The sequence below is a fragment of the Trifolium pratense genome, linkage group LG7 (genome assembly GCF_020283565.1).
Source record: "Trifolium pratense cultivar HEN17-A07 linkage group LG7, ARS_RC_1.1, whole genome shotgun sequence".
NCBI lineage: Eukaryota > Viridiplantae > Streptophyta > Magnoliopsida > Fabales > Fabaceae > Trifolium > Trifolium pratense.
This window is the reverse complement of record NC_060065.1, coordinates 24,680,992-24,707,682: the sequence shown is the minus strand read 5'-3', so window position 1 is coordinate 24,707,682 and position 26,691 is coordinate 24,680,992. Positions and strand designations below refer to the sequence as shown.

The 26,691-nt window shown below is 30.8% G+C and overlaps 1 protein-coding gene and 1 long non-coding RNA gene across 4 annotated transcripts; both read left to right on the top strand.

Moving 5' to 3' along the window:
- The first annotated feature begins 2,366 nt into the window (after positions 1–2,366).
- LOC123897180 lies at positions 2,367–9,343 on the top strand. The gene is made up of 4 exons (XR_006804852.1): positions 2,367–2,470; positions 8,614–8,707; positions 8,793–9,039; positions 9,164–9,343. It is a non-coding gene; the product is annotated as an uncharacterized LOC123897180 (long non-coding RNA).
- A 5,347-nt stretch (positions 9,344–14,690) lies between these two features.
- Positions 14,691–19,220, top strand: LOC123897510 (universal stress protein PHOS32-like). Of its 3 annotated transcripts, none has more exons than XM_045948186.1 (3): positions 14,691–15,651; positions 18,188–18,233; positions 18,936–19,220. In XM_045948186.1, the coding sequence occupies exons 1-2, from the start codon at positions 14,895–14,897 to the stop codon at positions 18,193–18,195; spliced, it is 765 nt and encodes a 254-aa protein (XP_045804142.1). In that variant the 5' UTR covers positions 14,691–14,894; the 3' UTR covers positions 18,196–18,233; positions 18,936–19,220. The 3 variants fall into 3 exon arrangements, 2 of the variants coding, with proteins under 2 accessions (XP_045804142.1, XP_045804141.1); XM_045948185.1 differs by having other exon boundaries at positions 14,728–15,651; positions 18,870–19,220; XR_006805033.1 differs by having other exon boundaries at positions 14,775–16,253; positions 16,800–18,233; positions 18,870–19,220.
- Positions 19,221–26,691: the final 7,471 nt, after the last annotated feature.

Genomic DNA, 26,691 nt, shown 5'->3' with positions numbered 1-26,691 from the left:
ATATTTACGGTAGAAATATTACATCTTTTCTATATATAAAAAAAATACACAATACACCTTTAAAATTAATTTACATTCATACTTGTGAGAAAGATTAACAATCACTTAAAACTCATATATTATGATTAACAATCACTTAACCCTAGTTCACATATCACTTATATTCTTCTTTTGGGTTCCACATCTGCAAAAAGTGAAAAGAATGATGAATATATAGATTAAGAAGAATATCGATAATAGAAAAATTGAAAATAGAAAAATTGAAAATAATACAAAGAAAATAGCTAAAGAGAAAAGAGATGGAAAATGTGTGATTTGAATGTTCAACCAAAGACCATTTATATAGGGAAAAACATGGGTATATAAGTAACTTTATCCATAATATGTAATTAAACCGATTAATAACAAATATATTGATTCCTTTTTTGGTGAATGTCATCTTATGATTTTTTGTAGAAAATTTAATATTTAACACACAAACATTAGAAAGAAGCAAAAAATCTCATGAAAATTAAATGCTTATAATGCAATACTAAAATTAACTTTGAAAAAATTATTATAATTTTTAAATAATTTCGTGATTATTACTTTTAATTATAAAAATAATTTAACAAATAATTTATTTATATAAAATATATAAACCGACTACAATTTTTAGAATATGTTTTTAATTTTTTTCTTTATTTTTTCAATATCAATCACTTGAAATTAAATGTTTCCTTTTAAATTACCCTAATAAAAATAAATCAACATATAATATTATATTTTAGGAATGTTCTATGCACATGATTTATACTACCTTTTATATATTGAATAAATCTGTGATACGAAATTTGAATTTGAATCAAGACACAAACAATGACTTTATTATAAGCAAAATTTGACAACAATGAAAATTTTAATTTAGGTAGTAAAATTATAACAACTTTCTAAGCAAGCCAAAAAAAGCCAAAAATCTCGAAATATTGAAGTCAATTTAATGCTATTAATGTACAAATTATTTTCAAATAATAATTTCGATTTAAAAATTATTTTCTTTTGAAATAATAATAAAATAATAATTTAAATATGAAAATTAGTATTTAAATTCGTTTTTTATTAGAAAAAAAAATCATGAAAAAAAAATTTGTGAATAAATTTTTTTCTTCCATAATCTTTCATAAATATGTACTTTATTTGAAATATAAATATATATTATTAATTTAAACTTGGTTATATTTTTATAATATTTAAACAAATTTGGTTAATTATTACTTAAATTTATTAAAAAAATAAATTGACTTTGAATATCGATTATTCACGAAATTTAATATATAATATTTTATAATATAATTTATTTATTTATGTGTTATATATTTGTGATTTATTTATTATATTTCATTTATATTATACTAATTATAATTATAATTGTATGTTTGGAATTTTATTATTTGAATTTGAAATATTTCCTTTTTAAAGTATGCTTTTAATATGGTTGTGTGAGGATGAATGTGAGCAAAGCATTTGAAAATGAACAATAAATGAGAGCTTAGAAAATAAGCCTCAAATGTATAGTATTAAGATTAAGATTATAGATAGGCAAAATTACATTGAAGGTCCTTTATCTTATTTTTTTGTAACATTTTGGTCCTTTATCTTTTTTTTGTAACACTTTGGTCCTTTATCTTTTTTTTGTAACATTTAAGTCCTTTATTTTTTATAAATAAATAAGATAAGGACCAAAGTGTTACAAAAAAAGGACTAAAGTGTTACAAATAAAAAAGATAAAGGACCAAAGTGTTACAAATAAAAGATAAAGGACCAAATTGTTACAAAAAAAAGATAAAGATGGAGGTTTAAAGGATTGTATGATAAATTTATTTGTGCACAAAATCATATTTATACACACAATGGTTAGGGATGAGAAAAGATGGAGGTTTAAAGGATTGTATGATAAATTTATTTGTCATAGTTAAGGAAGAAGAGTTAAGGAATATGAAAGAATGGTAGTTTAAAAGTTGGTGTGACAAAATTATTATTTTTTTTAAATAATAACACAATAGTAATTAATTAATAAACAATATAACTAAAGTATTTTTTTTCATAAAATTTATTTATTTATTTTGTCAAGCATGAAATTTTTTGAGGAGTAATTTTTTTATTTGGTTTATTTATTTAAAGTAAAATTTTGCAAATTAGATGGCAGCTCTTCAATAGATTCTTCATCTCTTCACAATTTATTAGTTTCTATATATATATAGCAACTTATTAATTATGTTACTCTTACATATTATGTGAAAATTTTAGACATCCTTATTTTTATTGATATAATGTTTGTTTTCTAACTTTTTTTTTATTTTTTTTTATTTCTTAACGTGGATATGACAATTTTTTCATGTGAATTAGGATAAAAGAATAAAAGAGGGACTTCTATTTTTGTCTTTGTTGCATCTTTGATGCTCAAGAGAGTCGATGAAAAGCGACAATTTATGTGAGTATATATATCTTTGAGTGCATTTCCACTATGTTATGTTATTATTCATAATACCATTTTTTTTTGTACATTTCATAATACCATATTTATATGTACTATTTTTTTTTTTTACAAACTAATTTTTTTTTGTTATTCATCTGTAGTAAAGTATCAAACAAGTTTGAAGACAATTTTTACTTACTACCCTACAACAATATCACTTATTTTTTCAAGGAAAATATTATTAAAATTATTAAAACAACAAAACCATCATTTTAATTGTAACAGAAAAAAAAAAATGAATGTCTTTTGAAGTTATTCTTTGTGATAGAGCAGTTATTTATTTATATTCAATTAAATTTGTCTTTTGAAGTAACCGTGAAAATAAAACCATAAATCCACCTTAATTCATTTGTAAATTAGTTACAATAAGAAAAATGAATGTATGAGAAGATCAAGTTTCTTATAATGATAATAAATCATTAAACAATTTGTGGTAAAAATTACTCTATAAGTATAAATTAGTCTATCAACTCTTAACATTTTATACTAATTATATATGTATTTCTTTTTATTTTGTGTGTTCATTCTCCATTGTTAAATATAACGATTTATATATTAGTAATCGATGGCTATTATTGATTTGCACTAACAATGGTGATGTTGATTGATGAAATATATATATATATATATATATATATATAGGGGGCTGCTAATTTAGACCCAGTTGGGTCTAAATTAGCAAGGTGCACCTTTTGAGTTGGACAAAAATACTCATTTTTTAATTTTTTGGAAGAATAGAGCAACAGGGGCATTTCTGTAATTTTCTGCAATTTTACACGCGCCCCCCACTTCTTTTTCCCCCCCCAGGACACGTGTCACGCGATTATAGGACAAAATTCACGCGCGTGCACCACACGCGCCGACAGGCGCGCGTGGGTGGAAGGATGGGAGGAGAGAGAAACTTTTGCTTTTGAAAAAGGCAGCCACGTGTCAGCATATGAATGAGTCTGCGTGATTTTTTTCATTTTATACTTTAAACTCGATTATTTCGTCGTAAATTAATTTTTTATTTTTTATTTTTTATACCAAAATTCATAATTTTTTTTTCTCTACAAATAGAGACTTGGTTCGTTTGATTTGGACACCGAAAAAAAAACGCAATTTTTCACTACTTTAAACTCGATTATTTCGTCGTAAATTAATTTTTTATTTTTTATTTTTTATACCAAAATTCATAATTTTTTTTTCTCTACAAATAGAGACTTGGTTCGTTTGATTTGGACACAGAAAAAAAAAACCCAATTTTTCACTACCTTACATCAACTCACTGAAACCATTCTACCAGGAAAATGGTTTCAGAGTACAAATCTCTGAAACCATTCTACAAGCTAAATGGTTTCAGAAGCAAATAACTAATAATCAACTTACTGAAACCATTCTACCAGCAAAATGGTTTCAGATTACAACTCTCTGAAACCATTGTACCAGATAAATGGTTTCAGAAGCAAACACAATTAATAAATTACTCACTGAAACCATTCTACCAGTAAAATGGTTTCAGAATACAACTATGTGCAACCATTCTACAAGCTAAATGGTTTCAGAAGCAAATAGCTAATAATCAACTTACTGAAACCATTCTACCAGCAAAATGGTTTCAGATTACAACTCTCTGAAACCATTCTACCAGATAAATGGTTTCAGAATACAACTATGTGCAATCATTCTACAAGCTAAATGGTTTCAGAAGCAAATAACTAATAATCAACTTACTGAAACCATTCTACCAGCAAAATGGTTTCAGATTACAACTCTCTGAAACCATTCTACCAGATAAATGGTTTCAGAAGCAAACACAATTAATAAATTACTCACTGAAACCATTCTACCAGTAAAATGGTTTCAGAATACAACTATGTGCAACCATTCTACAAGCTAAATGGTTTCAGAAGCAAATAACTAATAATCAACTTACTGAAACCATTCTACCAGCAAAATGGTTTCAGATTACAACTCTCTGAAACCATTCTACCATATAAATGGTTTCAGAAGGATTTCGGTGTCCAAATCAAACGAACCAAGTCTCTATTTGTAGGGAAAAAAAATTATGAATTTTGGTATAAAAAATAAAAAATAAAAAATTAATTTACGACGAAATAATCGAGTTTAAAGTAGTGAAAAATTGCGTTTTTTTTTCGGTGTCCAAATCAAACGAACCAAGTCTCTATTTGTAGAGAAAAAAAAATTATGAATTTTGGTATAAAAAATAAAAAATAAAAAATTAATTTACGACGAAATAATCGAGTTTAAAGTATAAAATGAAAAAAATCACGCAGACCCATTCATATGCTGACACGTGGCTGCCTTTTTCAAAAGCAAAATTTTCTCTCTCCAGCTTATAATCTAGTGTGGCGCAGACAGGATGATCTGATAGATCAGGATGATCTGGGCTGTCTGATTGATCAGACAGTCTTATTGAGATCACATCTTGGCTGTCTGATGGAAATCAACGGTCTGTAACCATGGTCCTTCCGTACGCGCGCGACACTGGATCCACGTCTATTAATTGTTTAAGAAGGTGGGGCGCGTGTTGTTATGTTTTTTTTTATGTAAAATTACAGAAATGCCCCTGTTGCTCTATTCTTTCAAAAATTAAAAGAATGGGTATTTTGGTCCAATTGAAAAGGTGCACCTTGCTAACTTAGACCTAACTAGGGTCTAAGTTAGAAAACCCCTATATATATATATATATATATAACATAATAAATCACGTTAGGTGGGAATCGAATAGGGGTTAGCCGAGAAGTTGTGTTTTGCAAAGAAAAGCTACAAATATTAACTTTGCCAAAAGTTCCTTATATGTGATTTTTACACATAAAAATCAAGCAACTTTTTTTATCAAGTACTTTTAAAAAAAACTGTTAGGCCCGACTTTTCCTTTTAAGAGGAAAAAAGTCTGAATTAAGCCGGGTCAAACGGTACCCTGGTGTCAACGGATCCTAACTCATATTTATGAGATATTATTATTTGGGATAAGATCAATTGACATCAAGGTGGATAGAATCAATCGACACTGGTGTCAAAGTTATTTTGACACCAAATGTCGCCCCTCCATTTAATTTAATCTAAAAGTCCAAAAGGTCATGAGTTCGATTACCAACTCATTGTAAAAATAAAAATAAAAAAGTCTAAGGAGGGTGTATTGGATTGAGATTTCATGGGATTTTAAAAGACTTTTTTATGACAAAAAAATCTTGAGGTATTCAATCAAGACTTTTACAAAAGTTAAATAAATCTTGTGGTATTCAATTAAGACAAACATGATTTTTTTTTCAGGGCAATAAAATCCGTTGGTATTCAATTGAGATTTGGTACTACTTTTAAAATGTCTACTAGTATTCAAAAGTCTACCGATTTTGATGGATTCTTCTATGGAATGGATTTTGAAAGACTTTTTAGTTGAAAATACACTTGATAGACTTTTTCAACAATCTCACCAAAAGCCTTGAGACTTTTTTGAAATCTCCAAGACTTTTTATTTTCATCATCACTGTATCAAATTTTTGTTTTCTTTATTTTTTCATAGTTCATCATCACTGCACTCCTTCTTCTTTTCTTTGTTCACTTGTTCAAGAATCTCACCAAAAGACTTGAGACTTTTTCAAACTCTCCAAGATTTTTTACTTTCATCATCATTATATCAGTTCTTCTTCTTCTTCTTCTTCTTCTTCTTCTTCTTCTTCTTCTTCTTCTTCTTCTTCTTCTATCAAATATGTTTTTTTGCAAAAAAATATTTTAACAAATTCTACATCTTTTTTACAAACTTTTGATTCAATACAACTTTTTACGGCAAATTTTTTTTCGTTACCTTCATCTGCTTCTTTTCCCATCAATGGTGATAATGGTTTTTATTTGTGATTATAAACATATACGTGAAAAAAATGTAAGGCTTTTTTTTTGTTTAAAAATTTGGATTCCCAAAAAAATATAATTTCTTTTATTAAAATTTATTGATTCTTTTAAAATTTGCCTAATATATAAAAGTTTCTTAATATATAAAGTATTATGAAATCTTGATTGTAAAAAGTTTTTTGAAAAAAATCTCTCAAAATCCATTCAAATCATGTGTTAAAAATCTTGATTGTAAAAAAGTCTCTGTAAAAAAGTCTTTAAAATCTCACAAAATCAATATAGTCCAACAAAATCTCATAAAATCATCAAGACTTTTTTTGCCAAAATTGTCTCATGAAATCCCAATCCAATACACCCCCCTAAAACAATTTTGACAAAAGTAAATGTTTTTTTATTTGCCTCACAATCTTTCCAAATATAGCAGATTTTTCTTCATAATAAAAAAGGTATTGAATGCAATATTCAAAGGCCACCATCGAAGCTATTAAACGTGTACACCCACCATAGAAGCTACTGATGAAATATTCTTGCTCTTCTACACAAGCCATGCAATTTTAATTTTGAAATTTATTAATTATGTCAAAAACAAATTGAAATTCAGAACATCAAAGATCGGATTTAATTTCTAGCAAAATTTTCATAGTTCTTGTTTACTATTAGTACTTATATATTATATATGATTATTATAATAAAAAGGAGAAAAATAAATCATGGTATTCATGTGAATCATGTCATGAAGACAATGAAATTAATTCAAAACAAAAGGAAAAAAAATTGTAGCAAAGAAAAAAAAGGAAAAAAACCTTCTATTTAAGGAAAGATTGTTGGACAAATCATGAAATATTTAATTTTGGGAAATTCTTTAGTGATTATTTTAAACCTTTGGATTAAATAAAATGAATATAGTTAAGATCTAGTGTCGAATTAAATTTTGACACGTTGATGTCATTTGATCTTATCGTGTACTATTTATATTTTAAGGAAATATAATTGCTTTTTTTTAAAAAAAAAATCATGCACAAAGAAAATATTATTATTTTATATATATTATTATATGTAAGGTTTGTAATAGAGAGTATAATTTTGTATAGTATATTTTTTTGAAGGAAATTTTGTATAGTACGTGTATATAGATATAGAACAAGAGAATCCGTTAAAAAAAAAAATATATTGTAAGAGAATAAAACAAGATGATAAGAACAAAATCAAAATAAGGTGTAATCGAGTTGTAACTTAGAATTATCCCTTCAAAGACAGAGAGCTAGAATTTATTTTAGCAACAGATTTTTAGGACGTGATTCTCCCTAATTTAATTTGTAGTAGGGTTTTCTTTTCACTCACTCAAACTCAGGTTTGTATACATAAATAAATATCGACTTATTTCTAACCTTTGCAGCCGCAGAATTCATTCTCATTCGAAAGTTGTATGTAATTAAGACAATGAAGTTAGCAAGAAAAAACCAAGAAGATAGACTTAGTGGCTTACCTGTTTCCGTTATCGTTCACATTCTTTCCTTCTTGAATACCAAAGAAGCTCTTCAAACTTTCATACTCTCTAAGAGATGGAAGGATATCCCAAAGTATCTTCCAATCCTTAGGTTAAGTTCCTTACACTTCAAATCTCCCCACAGTTTGGAAAATTTGGTCTCTCAACTTTTATCTCTTTGTCGTTACGATCATTCAAGTGCACTCCACACGGTTGATTTTATTGAATCACATGATTTCGTCGAGCCTGACATACTCAAAGGTATCGTAGGACATGCTGTTTCACGTAATGTCCAAACATTACGTATTTCCATCACTTGTGATATTCAACAATTTCCTTCTTGCTTTTTTTCTTCTCAAACTTTAACATCTCTTGATCTTTCAGTTCATCATAGTATTCAACATAGGTTGAAAATAGTATTTCCTAGTTCTTTGAATTTACCCTCATTAACTCGATTGTTTCTAAGAAACTTCTACTTTTACTCGAGTGATGATGATGGTTGCGTTGAACCCTTTTCGGTCTTGAACAAGTTGGATACATTGATCATTGAACATTGTAGAGTTCTAACTCCACAAATTCTATGTATATCAAGTACAACGCTTGTTAATTTAAATATGCAGGGATATCGATACAATTACAAATTTCAGTTATCTACTCCGAGTCTTCGTAACTTTGCTTTTGGTGGCAGTCCAAATCAAAAACTATGTGTGAGTCATCCTTATTCTATTAAGCACTTACACATTGATGTAACTGATACCAGAAACAATGTCAGAGATGATGCTGCATTCCTACTCAGCTGGCTCCACGAGCTTGATAATATCGAATCATTGACAGTCTCTTCTAATACTCTTCAGGTTTTGAGGCCGCTTATATATTTTTACTTTGTTCTTTAATTGTTTGTATATTGTATTATGACTGTCGATATTTCATTCAATATAGGTTCTCTCCTTTGCTCCTGATTTGTTCAAGGTTAATTTCACTTCCTTGCGTCACTTGGAGTCACTACAAGTAGAAATGAAACCGCTTACACATGAATTAAACTCAGAATTGAGTAGTGAACTTCATAACTTTATTCGAAATTCATATTCGAAGGAAGATACTTTCATACCTAAAAGAGTAGTGTACTTTTTGATTCAAAATTCACTGTCAGCAACAGTTAACATCATACCATATGATGATTAAGAAGGTTAAATGTGCTCTCAACTTTTTAAATACATTTTGTTTTTAGTTTCGTTTTTTGCCTCTTTTGTTTTTGGATTGGCTTCCATTTTTAAATAGAAAGTTAATGTTATAGATGTTGGGTTTTGCAGAAAAGGCACATTGGAGGAATTTTATATGCAGAAGTTTTTGCAAGAAATTGAAATCAAGGGAGTCCTTGAAGTGTGTGGAGACCCTATAACAAGAACACTTTTTTAAGCGAAATCTTTCTACTATCTTGATAAAACATTCAACTATATTATATTTTCTATTTTATTTTATGTATTCGACTTTCAAGGGTATTTATATATTGGAATTTCTTTATATCGTTGTCAATTGAATGAGATAAAATTATTTGTTATACAACTATTCTAATGTTTAGATGCATTATATAGCTTCAAGATCCCTTGACTTGTATGATTCTATTCGACCATCAAAAGTTTACATCTTTTTATTTGATTTTACTTTTTATAACCAAGGTACATAAGTGACGCACCTTAAAAATATATATGGTCGGTGTTTAAAAAATTGATGAACATGTTATTTGTAGTTTGATTCACAGTTTGGTTCAATTAACTGTATTTTTAAACATTCATACACTACAAAACCGGTTTTAAGTGTTGCCAAACTGAAGTGGAGATTGGGAAGCATATGACCAAACTTACAGCAGATATTATTTAATTTCTAGTACTGAGTTTGGTACCAAAAGGGAAAGAAACTATTCCATCTACTCGCAGTTCTGCAGAGTGAGAGTCATCACTTGCACTGTTATTTTTTCTTTACCTTGATTCATAGGTTGTTATGTATGGTAAATACTCCTGAAGGAGTCGTCACTTTTCATTTGTTACGATGAAAACCGCTGAGGTTGCAAATGCAATAGATGAGAAACTCACGTCGCTAGTTTCATTCAACAGTTTAAGTTTCCTAATGAACTTATGTATTTTATGTTTTTATGACGCAAATTGGGCTGCAGAATTTAATTGCTTACCAAGGATTAAAGTGAATCATGGTGGCTTGGAAAAGCGCAGTGCCATCCAAAGTTAGTGCATTAATTAGCGTGGCAACTGAAACTGTCTGTCACCTTTTTTTGCACTGTGACTTTGCTGCTGCTATCTGGTATGCTGTTTGCAGGTGGCTTGGAGTGTTGGTGGTGCTTCAGGTGTTGGTTATTAGAGGGTAATCAGTTACTTTATTCATTCACAAGAGTGCCTTATATAGGCAAGGATACAATAGCTTGTAATACAAGCAACACAGACTTTAGGCCTAGCAGGCAAGCACAAGGCCTTGCAGCGGGCGCTCATAAGCTGGCCCAGGCACAGTCTAACACGTACACAATTAACATTCATGCCTAACATCAGGCGGGTGTGATAATGTCGTATGGGCTGCTGGTAGGTTGTGGCAGAAACAAAAGAATTAGAAAAGGGTTCTCGGTGGTCTGGCTTGCGTTTATTTGGGTGGCTTGGAAAATAAGAAACGATTGGATTTTTAACAATGTACAAGGAACAGTGGAGATTGCTTTGTAGGCTCTATTGGCAATGGTATTTGAGTAAAGCGGCGAAGGGTTCTTGCTTGCTATATGAATGGACCTGGAATCCTGGAGATTGTATGATGTGATGAGTGCTGCCTGTGGGATGCGGGTATTATTTGTGCTTTTTGGTATCCTGCTTCTCTGGTTTTCTGTTTTTGCTGTGGTTTAGGCCGTGTTCTTTGCTTTCCCTGTAGTGGTTATGATGCAGTTTTTTTGTTTCCCTAGTTTTTGGTTCCATTCCTTGTATTTAGGATCTTTTTGTTTGCCCAGGTTTGTTTGGGTCTGTGTGTTTCTTGTTTATCCTGTTCTTGCTGGTTTTCCTCCAGTGGCCTCATAGTACTTCTTGTACTGTACAGAGCTTTCAATAAAAAATTTGTAGTTCAAAAAAAAAAATGGTGGCTTGAAAATGAATGGATTAAGGGCATATAATATGTCCCCTGTCGTATCATCACCTTACAAACATTGTTTATGCCTTTTCTACAATATTATGTGGAAATCTCTTTCCATATTTATTTTTATTATTATTCACAATGGAATAGATGATCGAACCGAGACCTCGTACTTGTATTTGTATATACTATCTAAATTCTTCGTCACTAGATCAAACATAGTAGCTTTACCTCTTTCCATATATTAGTGATTGTGCAGCCTCCTATGGTTTAATTCACCTGCAAGGAATATAATTATAAATAAATGCAAGATAGCAAATGGAAATTCGCTCTTGACACAAAAATAGAATTACCAATACGTACCAAATATTCTTATAGAAAATTCTTATCAGTTATTCCTAGAATACAATGATTTTTTCTAGTCATTATTTTAAGGTTTAAGTGTTTGCAGTGTTAACTTTTTTTAAACTATATATAATAAATATAGACTAAATTGTAGTTTTGGTCCCCACATTTCATAATTGTGCGATTTTAGTCTTCATAGTTTCAAACGAGTGATTTTAATCCCCACGTTTGCCCCCTTTTGCATTTCTTGGTCCCTTTGACCATTTTGACAAAAAAACTGATGACATGGAATTTTGGTGACACATGTCTTAATTTTATTAGACAACCTACAAAAAAACATTTTTAACAAAAAAAATATTATTGTTTTTTAATTTTAAATTAATATTTTAACAAAGAAAAATATCACGCGACCTTCCTTGGATTTTTTAATTTTTTTTAAAAAAATATTTTAACAATAAAATTAAGACATGTGTCACCAAAATTTCATGTCATCAATTTTTTGGTCAAAATAGTCAAAGGGACCAAGAAATGCAAAAGGGGGCAAACGTGGGGACTAAAATTGCTCGTTTGAAACGTGGGGATCAAAACTACAATTTAGCCATAAATATATGAAAGTTTTGATCTGCCAATAAATAGCTCGTCCGTAAATTTACTTGGGGCCAAAACCGCTATAATATAGTCCTACTTCTTTGATATGCCAATATGCATAGGTAATTTGAAAAATTAGGATGATGTTAGTAAAATTTGGAGATAAGTTAGTTGTATTTTTATTTTATTGTTATCAAGAAATCAAAATTCATTTAGGGTCCGTTTGGATTAGCTTATTTTTGAACTTATACAAACAACTTATTCAATATAAATTAGGTTTTATGTTATTTTATAAGTTCACACTAGTAAAAATTGTAATTTTATAAGCTATTTTATAAGTCCCCACATTTCATAATTGTGCGATTTTAGTCTTCATAGTTTCAAACGAGTGATTTTAATCCCCACGTTTGCCCCCTTTTGCATTTCTTGGTCCCTTTGACCATTTTGACAAAAAAACTGATGACATGGAATTTTGGTGACACATGTCTTAATTTTATTAGACAACCTACAAAAAAACATTTTTAACAAAAAAAATATTATTGTTTTTTAATTTTAAATTAATATTTTAACAAAGAAAAATATCACGCGACCTTCCTTGGATTTTTTAATTTTTTTTAAAAAAATATTTTAACAATAAAATTAAGACATGTGTCACCAAAATTTCATGTCATCAATTTTTTGGTCAAAATAGTCAAAGGGACCAAGAAATGCAAAAGGGGGCAAACGTGGGGACTAAAATTGCTCGTTTGAAACGTGGGGATCAAAACTACAATTTAGCCATAAATATATGAAAGTTTTGATCTGCCAATAAATAGCTCGTCCGTAAATTTACTTGGGGCCAAAACCGCTATAATATAGTCCTACTTCTTTGATATGCCAATATGCATAGGTAATTTGAAAAATTAGGATGATGTTAGTAAAATTTGGAGATAAGTTAGTTGTATTTTTATTTTATTGTTATCAAGAAATCAAAATTCATTTAGGGTCCGTTTGGATTAGCTTATTTTTGAACTTATACAAACAACTTATTCAATATAAATTAGGTTTTATGTTATTTTATAAGTTCACACTAGTAAAAATTGTAATTTTATAAGCTATTTTATAAGTCCCCACATTTCATAATTGTGCGATTTTAGTCTTCATAGTTTCAAACGAGTGATTTTAATCCCCACGTTTGCCCCCTTTTGCATTTCTTGGTCCCTTTGACCATTTTGACAAAAAAACTGATGACATGGAATTTTGGTGACACATGTCTTAATTTTATTAGACAACCTACAAAAAAACATTTTTAACAAAAAAAATATTATTGTTTTTTAATTTTAAATTAATATTTTAACAAAGAAAAATATCACGCGACCTTCCTTGGATTTTTTAATTTTTTTTAAAAAAATATTTTAACAATAAAATTAAGACATGTGTCACCAAAATTTCATGTCATCAATTTTTTGGTCAAAATAGTCAAAGGGACCAAGAAATGCAAAAGGGGGCAAACGTGGGGACTAAAATTGCTCGTTTGAAACGTGGGGATCAAAACTACAATTTAGCCATAAATATATGAAAGTTTTGATCTGCCAATAAATAGCTCGTCCGTAAATTTACTTGGGGCCAAAACCGCTATAATATAGTCCTACTTCTTTGATATGCCAATATGCATAGGTAATTTGAAAAATTAGGATGATGTTAGTAAAATTTGGAGATAAGTTAGTTGTATTTTTATTTTATTGTTATCAAGAAATCAAAATTCATTTAGGGTCCGTTTGGATTAGCTTATTTTTGAACTTATACAAACAACTTATTCAATATAAATTAGGTTTTATGTTATTTTATAAGTTCACACTAGTAAAAATTGTAATTTTATAAGCTATTTTATCATAAACTACCTTGACAAACTTATAATAATACATAAAAATTGCATAAGCTGTTTGTATAAGCTTAAAAATAAACTAATCCCAATTCAACAAGGCAATAGTGACACATATAATACACCGCAACTATCCACTATCAAATTAAAGTATGCAAACTCAAATAAATAAAATAATAAGCTCTCAAATTACTCATGACTTATGAATCCACTAAATCCTAACAATCTATACTAACCGGGAATGAATTGAAATAGAAGCCACACCACAGCCTCACGCAGCCTCACGCAATACTAGATGAAACACCTAGGGTCAGTAAAATATAAATACCGAACATAACACGACAATATAAGACAAAAAATAACACTGTAGGCCCAAATTATTTTTGAACTTATACAAATAAATAGTAAGATTTTATGTTAATTTATAAGTTTCTATTAACAAAACTGTATTTTTATAAGCTGTTTTTTTCATAAACCATCTTATAATAATATATAAAAACTTATTTATTTATAAGCTGTTTTTGATAAGCAACTTATCCAAACATGCCTCTAGTTGTATGCGAGAGCCTAAGACCATCTTCAATGGTGTAGTACCTATTAGGTACTCATGATACTTATTAGGTACTACCATTGGAGCAATAACTATTCGAGTACCTAATAGGTACTAGTTCTACAATAAGCAATAGTACCTATTTTGTTTTTGTGGGTCCCATTTATAATGATGTATAGTTATTGGTGAGATATGTTATTGGTAGGGCCTATTTAGAACTTTTTAAGAGATGTTGGGTTGGAGGAATTAAGTACTTATTAGGTACTATTACTAAAAAAATATAAATGAATAATGTGTACACGTGGGACCCATTTAGATACTAAAAAATGAATATCTCTATATGCTCTGATAAACCAATCCATTGTAATTCTCAGAGCCCAACTTATAATAGGGGACAGGACACGCATATGCGCACACAGTCTTTGTTTTCTATCTCACTATTTATTTAATTAATTAATCACTAACTTTCCATTTCCATAAACAAACAAACAAACCCAATCCCTTGATTAACTAACGCAGTTCCCTACTTGTTAGCAAAGTGTAAGAAACAAATTCAACCTCTCTAGAAAACTCCTCTCCAAAAATGCATAACCCCCATAACCCCACCGCACATGATTCCGACCCACAGCTACCACAAATCAGAATCCACCACCCTTCCTCACCTCGCCACCAGTCCGCCGCAACACCCACTCCTACCGCCGGTGCCCGCCGTAAAATCGGTGTAGCCGTTGACCTCTCCGACGAGAGCGCGTACGCTGTACGCTGGGCCGTACAACACTACATCCGTCCTGGTGATGCTGTCATCCTCCTCCACGTCAGCCCTACCAATGTTCTCTTCGGGGCTGATTGGGGTTCTATTGATCTCTCCATTAACACCGATCCAAACTCGGATGAAGAAGCAATTAACGTCGTTAACACTACCCCTACCTCCACCACCAACAACAATAACGAGATCTCTACGCCTAAGCGGAAGCTTCTTGAAGAAGATTATGATGCTTTCACTGCAACGAAGTCTGCCGATCTTGCAAAACCGCTTAAGGATGCTCAGATTCCTTATAAGATCCATATTGTGAAAGATCATGATATGAAAGAGCGTCTTTGTCTTGAGGTTGAGCGTCTTGGTCTCAGTGCTGTTATTATGGGGAGTCGTGGATTTGGTGCGGCTCGTCGTGGTAGTGATGGAAAGCTTGGAAGTGTTAGTGATTACTGTGTCCATCATTGTGTCTGTCCTGTTGTCGTTGTTCGTTATCCCGATGATGAGGCTATTGTTGCTGTCAAGGAAGATGAGGAGGGTGAGGCTGTTATCAAGCCTGTTGATGTTTCTCATCAACATAAGAAAGGTTAGGGAGGTTTTTCAGTTCTTTCTTTTGATTGTCATTATTTCAAAGGTTTTTATGTTGATACAACTATTTAATTTGATTTACTGATGTTTATGGTGGTAGCTGTATCTATCAAGCACATACACTCCTTGAATTAGGTGTGTCCACGTGTGCAATTTTCTTAAATTATCATCTGTATCGACGTATCTGTGCTGTGTCTATACTTCATAGATCACTATTTTGCTAATATTATTGTTGGAGATTTTGATTACAAGTGCAACCCTATTAGGAATGAATTTCGGTTTTGATCAAGAGTTTGTTAATGGTTGGGTTGGGATTGGTGTAATGGTTCTAGATATCTTAGATTCCATTCTTTTGTGAACCTTAGAAGAAAAGAGAAAGAAGAACTAGGTTTTACTTATGCTGGCTTGGTGATTGATTGCTTCTGGAGTTGTTGGATCAAGAGGGCTTTCCATCTTTGGTTTTTTTGGGTGGATTGATTAAGTTCATATTTGTTATTAGTTATTACTATTAGTTGTGACAAATCAATGTCCACTGTTATTCATGAACCTTCCTTGATAGCTTGTGGACTTTTGAAGTTGGATTTCACCTTATCATTTATGATTATTGTCAAATTTTATATTGGGCCTAACTCATCCTCACAAAACCGGCTTGTAAGGTGAGGGTTGCCCAGACTATATAAACGCTACACAGGCCATATCTCTAAGCAATGTGGGACTAAATCCACCCCTTCACACCCAACACAATGAAGGTGTTGGAGGCTGCAATGAAGGTAAGCCAAATGCCACAATTAGGCGGATGGGGGCGGACCGCAATGAAGGCGGAATTTCCAACACACCCCCTCACGCTCGGGCCCAATGGGCCTGAAGCGTGGACGATGCGGGGAGCCCAACAATAGATCTAGGATAGGCTCTGATACCATGTCAAATTTTATATTGGGCCTAACTCATCCTCACAAAACCGGCTTGTAAGGTGAGGGTTGCCCAGACTATATAAACGCTACACAGGCCATATCTCTAAGCAATGTGGGACTAAATCCACCCCTTCACACCCAACACAATGAAGGTGTTGGAGGCTGCAATGAAGGTAAGCCAAATGCCACAATTAGGCGGATGGGGGCGGACCGCAATGAAGGCGGAATTTCCAACATTATGAATTGGTTTTAAACTTTAATTACAATGCTAATGATATAATGGTTTGTCATTTATGACTGCTCTTTGATGACTTCTCTTTGATATATTATGTATTACGCAATACACAGCCAATACTTATAAACACATAATTGTTACAAAATTAATCAAATTACTCAATTCATTCATGAAGTATTCATAATTTAGAAACAAAAGTCAAAAGTCATAAGCCAAACATACATATAAATTCTGACAAAATTCAAGGAGTATTTTGGTGCCCCGAACATCAAAGGCTACCTTCAAAATCAACCTACAGCTCCTTTTATTCCCGTTTGATATTTTTTAACTTTAGTAATTCTTCCTAAAGTTCTTTTACCGCAGAAATCACAAGCAACCATCTTCTTATCCCTGTCTTTCAAACTATATCACTGTCATGCTGTGTCAAGGTTATCCCTGCTTGTTTAAATATTTGGGCACAAGCACCTGCTGAGCCACTGGTTAAGTTAATGATGGTTGAGAATGAGTATGAGTTGTCATGGCTGTTAGAATGAGAATAAAGAGGCTTGGATGACGATGATGGTTTACAGTAGAGGGGAAAGTGAAGAGAAAAGAGGGATCATATGTTTTTGGTCACACTGAAGAGAAGAGGTATAATAGGGTTTCCTTTTTGTGCCAAAACCCTAAAATACTCATGCAACAGTTCAATTTCAAGGGCTTTTAGGGTTTCAAACACCTCAAACAATTGCGCTCCTGTAGTTGTGGGATTAGGAATTTTAGGATGTTCCACCAATGCAAATAACAACACAAATCTCAGGCGCAAACATGGCCAGAACTTCATTCTGTTTCACATTGCTATATGTGGCGGGCGGATACCCATTGTTCCACACCTCCCTAGTGCAAAGCACTGCAATGTGCCACTATTGACAACATAGGTTAAACATGTGGCTGGATGTGCTTGTGTGGTGTAGTTTTATTTATATTTCTTGTTTGTTTTGTCATATATATGGTGTATCAACTATGGAAGATGGACCAAACTGCATAGATAGTATTCTGTTGGCATTTTGAAGCCCTGCTCATGTTGAGTTTTTTTATTCATTGAGTTATTTTTTTATTCTCGAAAGTCAATTTTATCTGTAATTCTGCTTTATTGGTTTTGTTTTGTTTTTTTGCATTTTATCTACATTGCTTGGATTGGATTTTGATTTGACTTAATTTGATATTATTCTTGCTGTCTTCTAATAGATTATCATGCATTTGACTTATCATTTTTCAATGCAATTTAGAGTTGTATCTACATGTAATTTCAATACATTGGTGAATATTTGTTCTTTTACCTGATTGATATACAATAATGTTGGTTGTGTGATTGAAAATTAACTCCCTAATTGTTGTTTGGCTTGGTGCAGAAGATTAATGGGGAGTCAATTCATCAGATCAACCCTGCCTCTACAGGTGTGCCCTTACACCTTTCGGTCCCTGCTATATGTACATTTAAATAACTTGTTTTGTAGTTTGTTAGCGGATGGGAATTATGCTTGCAGACTGATAGATATAGCCAGATGCAACAATTATGAAATATATTTCTTGTTCAAGTGTGTAGTTTGGTTCAAACTAGGTAGTGGATGGTTGTGGAGGGATTGAATGAGAAATTGTGTTTGGTTTATAGGATTGGAGTGGAGACATTTTAATGGAGAGTAATTGCTACATTGCTTTTTACACCTTTTTAATATATGATGTGAGATAATGTTAGAATATTTTAGTTAGTTAAAATTTTATAATGAAACTCCCGCCCCAAATCACCCCAATGTTTTAGGGGAGCAAAATTTAAGCTAGGAGGATATTGCTCCAAATTTACCTCCACCTCTCCCAACCAAATTTGAGATATTGAACCCGACATGAAATACTTAAAATAATCCTCCCAACACTTCCCTCTCCCCTCCATTAACCCCCTATTAATTTTTTATATTTTTTTTGTGACTAAACCTCCTGTTAATTGAACTCTATGCTTTCCATAAAATAACTTCAAAAGTTTAAAATTATGTGTTGATTTTTATTTCCTTTTTTGGGGGATTTTTCACTCCATTGCAGAATGTACCTGATCCATAAGAGATTGTTGGAAATTTTTGTAAAGTGATCTCTTTCTATTCCTGTCAGGTTGCACTTTAGAGCATTTTCCTGGATGTTAACTCTGGAAAGATTATGGATGGTTTTGTATGGCTTGATGATTTTGGTCCTTTAGGCTGTTGTAATATTGTGTTTGGTTCCAAACTGGTTATATACTCTTTAATGTAGATGTACAAATTTGGCGTTGACTGTTTTTGGGGTTATTTTCCCATTCTGTATGTGGGAGATTGGATTATCTTAATACTTTTTCATGTTATATTATTACTACTACTGCTGGATAATTATCAAGAGCTTGCTATGTTGCTGGTGATGGAATTATGACTGTTTTAGGCTCAACACATTTAATCGTTGTTAAAAAAATTAATCTAATCACTGATAACAATGTGCGATATTTAGGTGTAAATTAACAATATGCACATTTTCTATTATGACCAAAAAAATCATTAATATTTATTATTATTTTGAGAAAAACTTGTCAAATGAGGGTTAGTTTGGTAAGTTCCATTAAATTTAGCACCCATTTTGTTAATTTAAATCTATGATACACGAGTACTCCATTTTAGACAGAATACCGGGTACCGGTACGCGTACGGTAGTCACCCTGTACGTACCCTCAGAGTACCAAGTTTTTTTTTTTTTTTTCATGCAGGTTCGTGTGTGGTACTCTAAGGTACGCATGATACATATTTCATCAAAAATTGTTCCCATTCTTTTGTTTTCTTTTTTTGCAACAGTTCTCAATTCTATTCGTTTTTTATTTGTTTATTTTTAATGAAAATTCACTTTAGTTTAGAATTAGAATCGATTTAGTCTCATTCCCTTTTTATTTCTTTTAAAAGCAGAGTCACATAGTACTATTATATGTTTCGAACACGTGTTAAAAAAATAAATTGTTTTAACATATTATTTTAATTATATAACTATATTAAAAAAAATTATATGGAAACGACCCCACACAAGATAATCATTTAAAAAATTTAAAAGACCAACATCGATGTGAATCTAGGCCTAAGGTTATGAATAATATCCATAAAAGTGACTAATTGTTGGTTCTTTGGATCGTTTTGTTAAAATGAACTATCAAAGTTGTTTGAGAATTATGGCTGTTGGAGCTGATGGACTTCCTCAGTTTCGACCACATGTATCAAAAAGGGAGAGATTGTGAATAAGATTTCCTTTTTGAACTTGACTGGGTTTTTAATGATAACAAACTCACATCACAAAAGAATAAAGCTTATGAGCTTCAAGATGAGAACACAAGATGAAGACCAAAAATTAAACTTAGTATTAAAATATTTGTAAGTATGGTCTTTATCTTTGATTTATCATTTTTAATAATTATATAACTTAGAATGCTCATAAATTATTTTATAAATTAATTTACAAATAAGTTTCTAAGTTAAATATAAGAATCCATATGAAGCAAGCTCTTAAAATTATAAAAAACTGATATTTTGAAACATATCTGTCAGCCCCAATTAAATCGGTTCGGTCGTTAACCGTTTTAAAAAGATTTGTTGTTGTTTGTAATTCCAAAATAGAGCAACGTTTGAATTTTGAAATCAGACCGTTTAACATTGCCCGTCCGTAACAACCGATTTAATATGTCCTGGATAGAATCCATATTTTATGAACCATTGTGTTTTTTAAACATAACTTTTTATTATAAGATTTTTTGAAGAGTTGTCTTGCTTCATTGAAATTTTCTAAAAGTCTTTATAAATATATTTGTGATCATTACAATTGAAATAACTTTCATATTCATAAATTTTCTAAATTATCAATGTCACTTTTCTCATAAACTTTCAAACATATATCTTGTGAAACTTGACCTATATTTTCATATCTGAGCACTAAGATATATCCATTATTTAAAGTGATATTGATTTGATAACAGCCATACATAGATTTCTTCGTTCTTAACTTTGTATTGTTGGTTGTTTTCCAAGTTTGTAGAAACAAGTGTGTTTGAGGGAAAGTGGGGTGCTTTCTGTTTGTGTTGTATGAGAATTTCATCATAGAGTTTGGTGATGATTATTGTTGTTAAGATAGTGGGGTGCTATCTTGTGTTGTGTGTTAGAAAGATTGTTAGGGGGTCTTGGGGTAAGATTGCTTGTAACAAAGATTCTAACATAGTGAAATCATTCACGGGGTGTGAAGGTACTGTACGTACCCTTAGGTTAGGAGGGGAACCAGGACAAAACTTTTGTGTCCTTCTTCTCTTCTCTTCTCTCTTTTATTTTTTTGCATATTGTTCTTACCTTCATCATAATTTTCAAGAAAAATAAAAGGAATCCAAAACATCTCTAAAATAACCAAAAAGTCTTAAAACCTAATTTACCTCCCTCTTAGGTTGCACTCTTAAACTTACAATGGTTGATCTTTTCAAATGGTTATCTTCAAAGGGGTATGTGTTGGTTCGTTTTGTTAAAACGAACTATCAAAGTCGTTTGAGAATTATGTTTGTTGGAGCTGATGGACTTCCTCAGTTTCGACCGCGTGTAGAGCGCCTCATATGAAAACACGCAAGCGAAACAGACGAAGTCCATAACCTCCGGGTGAAGTGTAAAAGAGGAAAAACATTATAATTTTTTACAACATTCACAAAAGTTAGGAATTCCTTAATACGTAAAAATGTTAAAGTGACTTATATTTTTGGAACGGAAGAAATACTAGTAATAATCAATTATAGAAAAAGAATAGTAATAATCAAATACCATTGGCTTCTTTTATAAGTCCAACCTATTATGAAAACCTAAATTTTAACCTAGTAACACTAAAATAAGTGAGAATGATACAACATGAAGTAGAGAACCAACGTAAAAAAAATGAAGTAGAGAACTAGCCGTCTCCCATTGTTTCTCTCACTTTCACCTTCATCTCTTTCGTGCGTTATTGTTTCTTCTTCTCCAACTATTTTTTTTCCTACCTCCTTCTCTTGCATCTTGCTTCTATGATAACATAAACTAAATAAACTGACTATGTTATTTATCTCAAGAATGAAACAATCAAATCCATTAGTTTCACTTTAAACTAACATAAATTAAATAAACTGACTCTATTATTTATCTCAAGAAGGAAACAATCAAATCGATTAGTTTCACTTTGAACCTCTAACTAGTTTAAAGACTCGTGTATTCGCACGATCCATTGACTTTTATTAGATATTTGAGTTTGTCACTATATATATTCAAACTTATTATATAATATTGTTAAAATATAAGTGGAATTATTGTGTTAATTTTTTTTTGAAGGAATTATTGTGTTAATTATTTCTTGCAAACTTATTTATTCAATTTTTTATGTTTTGAGTGTTCCCGTGTATATATTTAATCAAAAACTATAAACTTTATTAGGAATATTTAGGGTAATTTAGTAAGTTTGATACTAATTAACTTTATTAATTTTATTATATTATTATTAATGATTAGTAGTGAACTTTGTTTCAATATTGTTTATGTTTCGTTTATAAAAAAATTGTTTACGTTTTTTTTATGAAAAATATTGTTTATGTTTTTTTTATAGGCTATTGTCTTTTTTTTTATAATTTCTATATTTTTATTTTTATGCGGTTTCTTTTTATCTTTTCTATATTTTTCCTATTATTTTTTTATTATTTTTTTCTTTCTATTTTTATGTAAAGATTGTTCTGTTTTATTCATATTTTTAAGCATATCAACTTTCTATAGTTTTTTATATATTTTTTTAGTGAAATTACAATAAATGATAATAAAACTTGCAACGTGATTAAAAAATAATAAGAATAAATTAGTAACTTTGGAGGTAATCGATTTTAATATATTAGCGTAGTAGTATATTTTTATTTTTTTTAAGAAAAAAATTAAATAGGCTAAACGCATCAGATCGAAAAATCGTCTGAACCGCCGATTTTTGTGATTTTTACCGGTTCTTGAGCGGTTTTCCGGTTTTTTATCCGGTTTTGTATGCCAACCGGACCGGTTCGGTTTTAATTACGTTGGAAATATATATATATATATAGGGTTCTGCTAACATGCCCCTAAGGGCACATTTTATGGTGCATTTAATTAACCAATATCTCATTTAATTTACTTTAAAAATAGCAGTGATTAACTTTATTAATTAAAAGATATGGTTCACTATATTTACTACCAATTTAAAAAAAATTCATAGGCAAAATATGATACTTGCCAAATACTTGATCTATATTTTTTTTTTTTTTTGCGCAAAAAATTCAAAATTTTGAAAGATATTGCCAAATATTTGATCTATGATCACGTGATTGGTCAAAATTTTTTTGCTACAAAGCTTTTTTTTTCAAACTTTTTTTTAAGATGAAAAAAAAATAAATTATAGTAAGTATTATAAAATTCTAAAACATATTAGCAATAGTACTAACAATCGTTACCATTACAACATAATACTATAATACTCAGTCTTGTTCACCGAAAAAAGCAAAAATCATAAGTTGGCATAAATCAACTATTATCAGGAGTACTATAAGTCTGATTGTTAACAAACCAAAAAAAAAATTAGATGCATATAATTATGGTCGTATTACCAATCGCGTGATCATAAATCAAATTTGGCAGCATATCATATTTTGTCTTTCCAATCTATAATCTATAATCTATAATATGTAAAAAGCCAGACTTATTTCCCTTTCTCTCTCCTCTCCTAATTCAACCTCATTCCTAACATTTAATATAATTATGAATTTTAATGCTCATTGTTTAATTGGAAATTGATTCGGAATACTTTTCGGCCTAAAATTTTGCATCCCACCGTCAATTTTTCTCCTAGAGGCAATTGAAATTCCTCATCTCTCTCACTCTTTTTTATCATCTCCCTCCTCGCACCGTCACAGTGCCGTCGTCGTCCTCACGCCGCTCCACCTTCTCCTCACGTCGCAGGGTGGTTGTCCTCTTCACGTTGTAGCATCGCCCTCCCCAGCATGTCTTCTCACATCACTCCCTGTCATTGTCTTCCTTGCGCGGTCTTAGTCCTCAAATCGCCACAGTCCCAATGTGTCGTCTTCGTTCGCTTTGTCATACGGTACAAACAAGTGAATATGTTTTCGTTTTCATTTTGATATTTTGTTCGCTCTGTGTTTTTGTTTTCAGAAGTATGGAATCATAAGAATCTCGACTTTGGTTATTGATTTGTTTGATTTCTACAATTGTTTTTTTTCTCTCCTTCAATCGGGGTGCTTTTTGTTCTGTAATTTTAACTATTCCCGTCATATAAATTGACTTAAAGGTTACATATTTGTGTTCACCATTGCTATGAAGAAAAAGATTTTGAAAGGTGTGTTTGCACTTTGCATCAAATCAATTGTATTTGTCTTCAATATCTGATTATTTGTTTCTTCGTTCCAATTTTAACGCATGTCTTTTTTTTCCCTTCCATCTTGCCCTTTCTAATTTTAATCATCAATTTAGACATGAAGGTAGATAGACATGAAATGGTACATAGACAATTAAGCATCGATTAAGCATGTTACCATGCTTTTCCAATCTCTGTTTAGTGGTGGTACATATACATGAATGGAATGCATCATGGTCCAGGGAATCAAGGCAAGTTTGTTTTCCCCTTCTTTTCTTTTTTTAAGGTTTATTAGAATTAGAATAAACGAATCTTATTTTTTATTTTTAATATATTGGTTTGTAATTTAATGATTACAAATGCAGTTTGATTTCATCTTTTATTTTAATATTCGGGTTTCTCCTTTGAAGCATAATGGTGTGGCTTTGTTTATAGGATTAATCTACATATTGTGCTTTACTATTCGGCCCGGTAACATAATTTATTGATTATTGAAAGAAGAGGTCTGTGATTATAATGGTTTATTCATTCAAATTTATGTGTATCGTCATGTCTTGGTGTATTTGGACTGTTGGTCATTGGCATATGGTAGTTCTTTTATGGTTCCTATTTTTAAATACCTCACTCTCGGTGTCCATTTTAACCATTTTGTTGATACATTTCATGGTACAATGATGTTATTTGAGGAACATGGACATTTTTAATCTATACATCTAGACTATATATTGACCGACAAAACAAATAATTGTACTTTTTCACACAATTTGAAATGATGTTCGGCCACATTCACATTTAGAAGCTTACCATGTTCTACAAGTTGAGATTAATAGTATATAGTTTAATATATGATTTTAATATAAACAAAACGAGGGACAATCTTTTTGTTTTCATTTTGCTTTTACTGCAACTTTTTTGCTTGCTTCTTGTCACTGTAATTTTGATTTATCTTTTTACAGGAATCGAGTTAAAGCGTTTTTATATAGTTTACCATTGCTACGAAGGAAAAGAGTATGAAAAGGTATGTTTGCATCATATTCTTTTGTCCCAGTTTCTTTGGATTGCAATACACAACATTTGCAAAAATAATTATTGGTATGTATATGCGGATAAATGATTTGGTTATGATTGGTATATCTCTGAAAATCACATCATATTGACATGGTCATTAGTATAGGTTTGTCGGTAATATATTTAGTAGGATTACACCACATTTTTTTATGAAATACAAATGGAAAATAGGATTCCATCTGACAAATGGGAATACTAGCCTCTATTATTTTTCATTTCTTTCATACTTTAAGTTTTATCTTTTGTGGCAGATTTGGCTTCATTTATCAAGTATAAAAGATATATGAGTAAATATTCGTTGAATCCATTATTGCATGATCCCCGTAGGATCTACCTTTGATGACTTGAGAGTGTTGACCACATGGTAAATAGTAGTTTCTTCCTCTTTTTTATTTACTATGTTTTATGGTTCTATAAATGGAATGTTAATTTGACTGTGAATGAGGAAGCCACAAACAATGATCTTTGTTTAGTTTTATATTGGATATACTCTTCAATTTTTCTTTTTTACCTTTTGTTTTGATTTCAAGTATTTTTTTTATTCTGCATTCTGTTTTGATGTTATTATATTTGCATTTATGGTTCTTTATTACTTTTTGATCAAATTATATGCATATGCTTCATAAATTAAGACTACAGTAGGTGTTGTTTTTTCTCTCAATATGAAATCAATTGGTTGATTGCACTATAGTGTAATGACATAAGAAGTTACAAACTTGATATGGAAGACTCTGAAGTCTGCAAAAGGAAGAGTCACCAACTTAGTCACCTTAGATAAGAATCTAGAAAAAATTTCTGTTAGAATATGAGTCATTGTTTTATGTCTGTTATCTTAAGAAACATTCATATCATCTCATGTACACCATATGAAAAATGGAATGAAGGGGTAAAATGTTGAAGAAATTAGTTAATGCTAGGACAAATCTTTAGTCTTTCAAGTTTCAACCACTATTTTTATGTGTCTAAGCTCAATTCTCATTCCCCTGATTTTCACTGCATTCAGTTTACATCAGATAGTTTACACCAGTTTACATCAGATAATCTTTAGATGTATTTATGCAAATTCCATTTTATTATCCCTATCTAAAATGTTGTATGTCATCGATCTACATTTTATTTTCCACAATTGCTTAACCCCCAAATTGTGGATGTTTGTCTTTGAACGAATATCTTATTAATATTAACTCATGTGGCAATGTGTCACTGCAAATGAATGAAGCAGAGAACAAGTACACAAAACTATATTAATTCACGCATGCGTATTAAGAGCTATGAACTGATATGGAAAATTCAAAGGTATGGTATTTCAAATGATAATGTTATTCATTGTCTGATGTGGCTCTTCTTTTTTCCGTTTTGAAGAATTTGCTCATATTCTGTCCATAACTCAATTTCAAATTTTCCTGTTATTATA

Bases quoted from the DNA above. Each gene is read 5' to 3' on its own strand.
- LOC123897510 (XM_045948186.1), top strand. From the start codon at position 14,895: ATGCATAACCCCCATAACCCCACCGCACATGATTCCGACCCACAGCTA.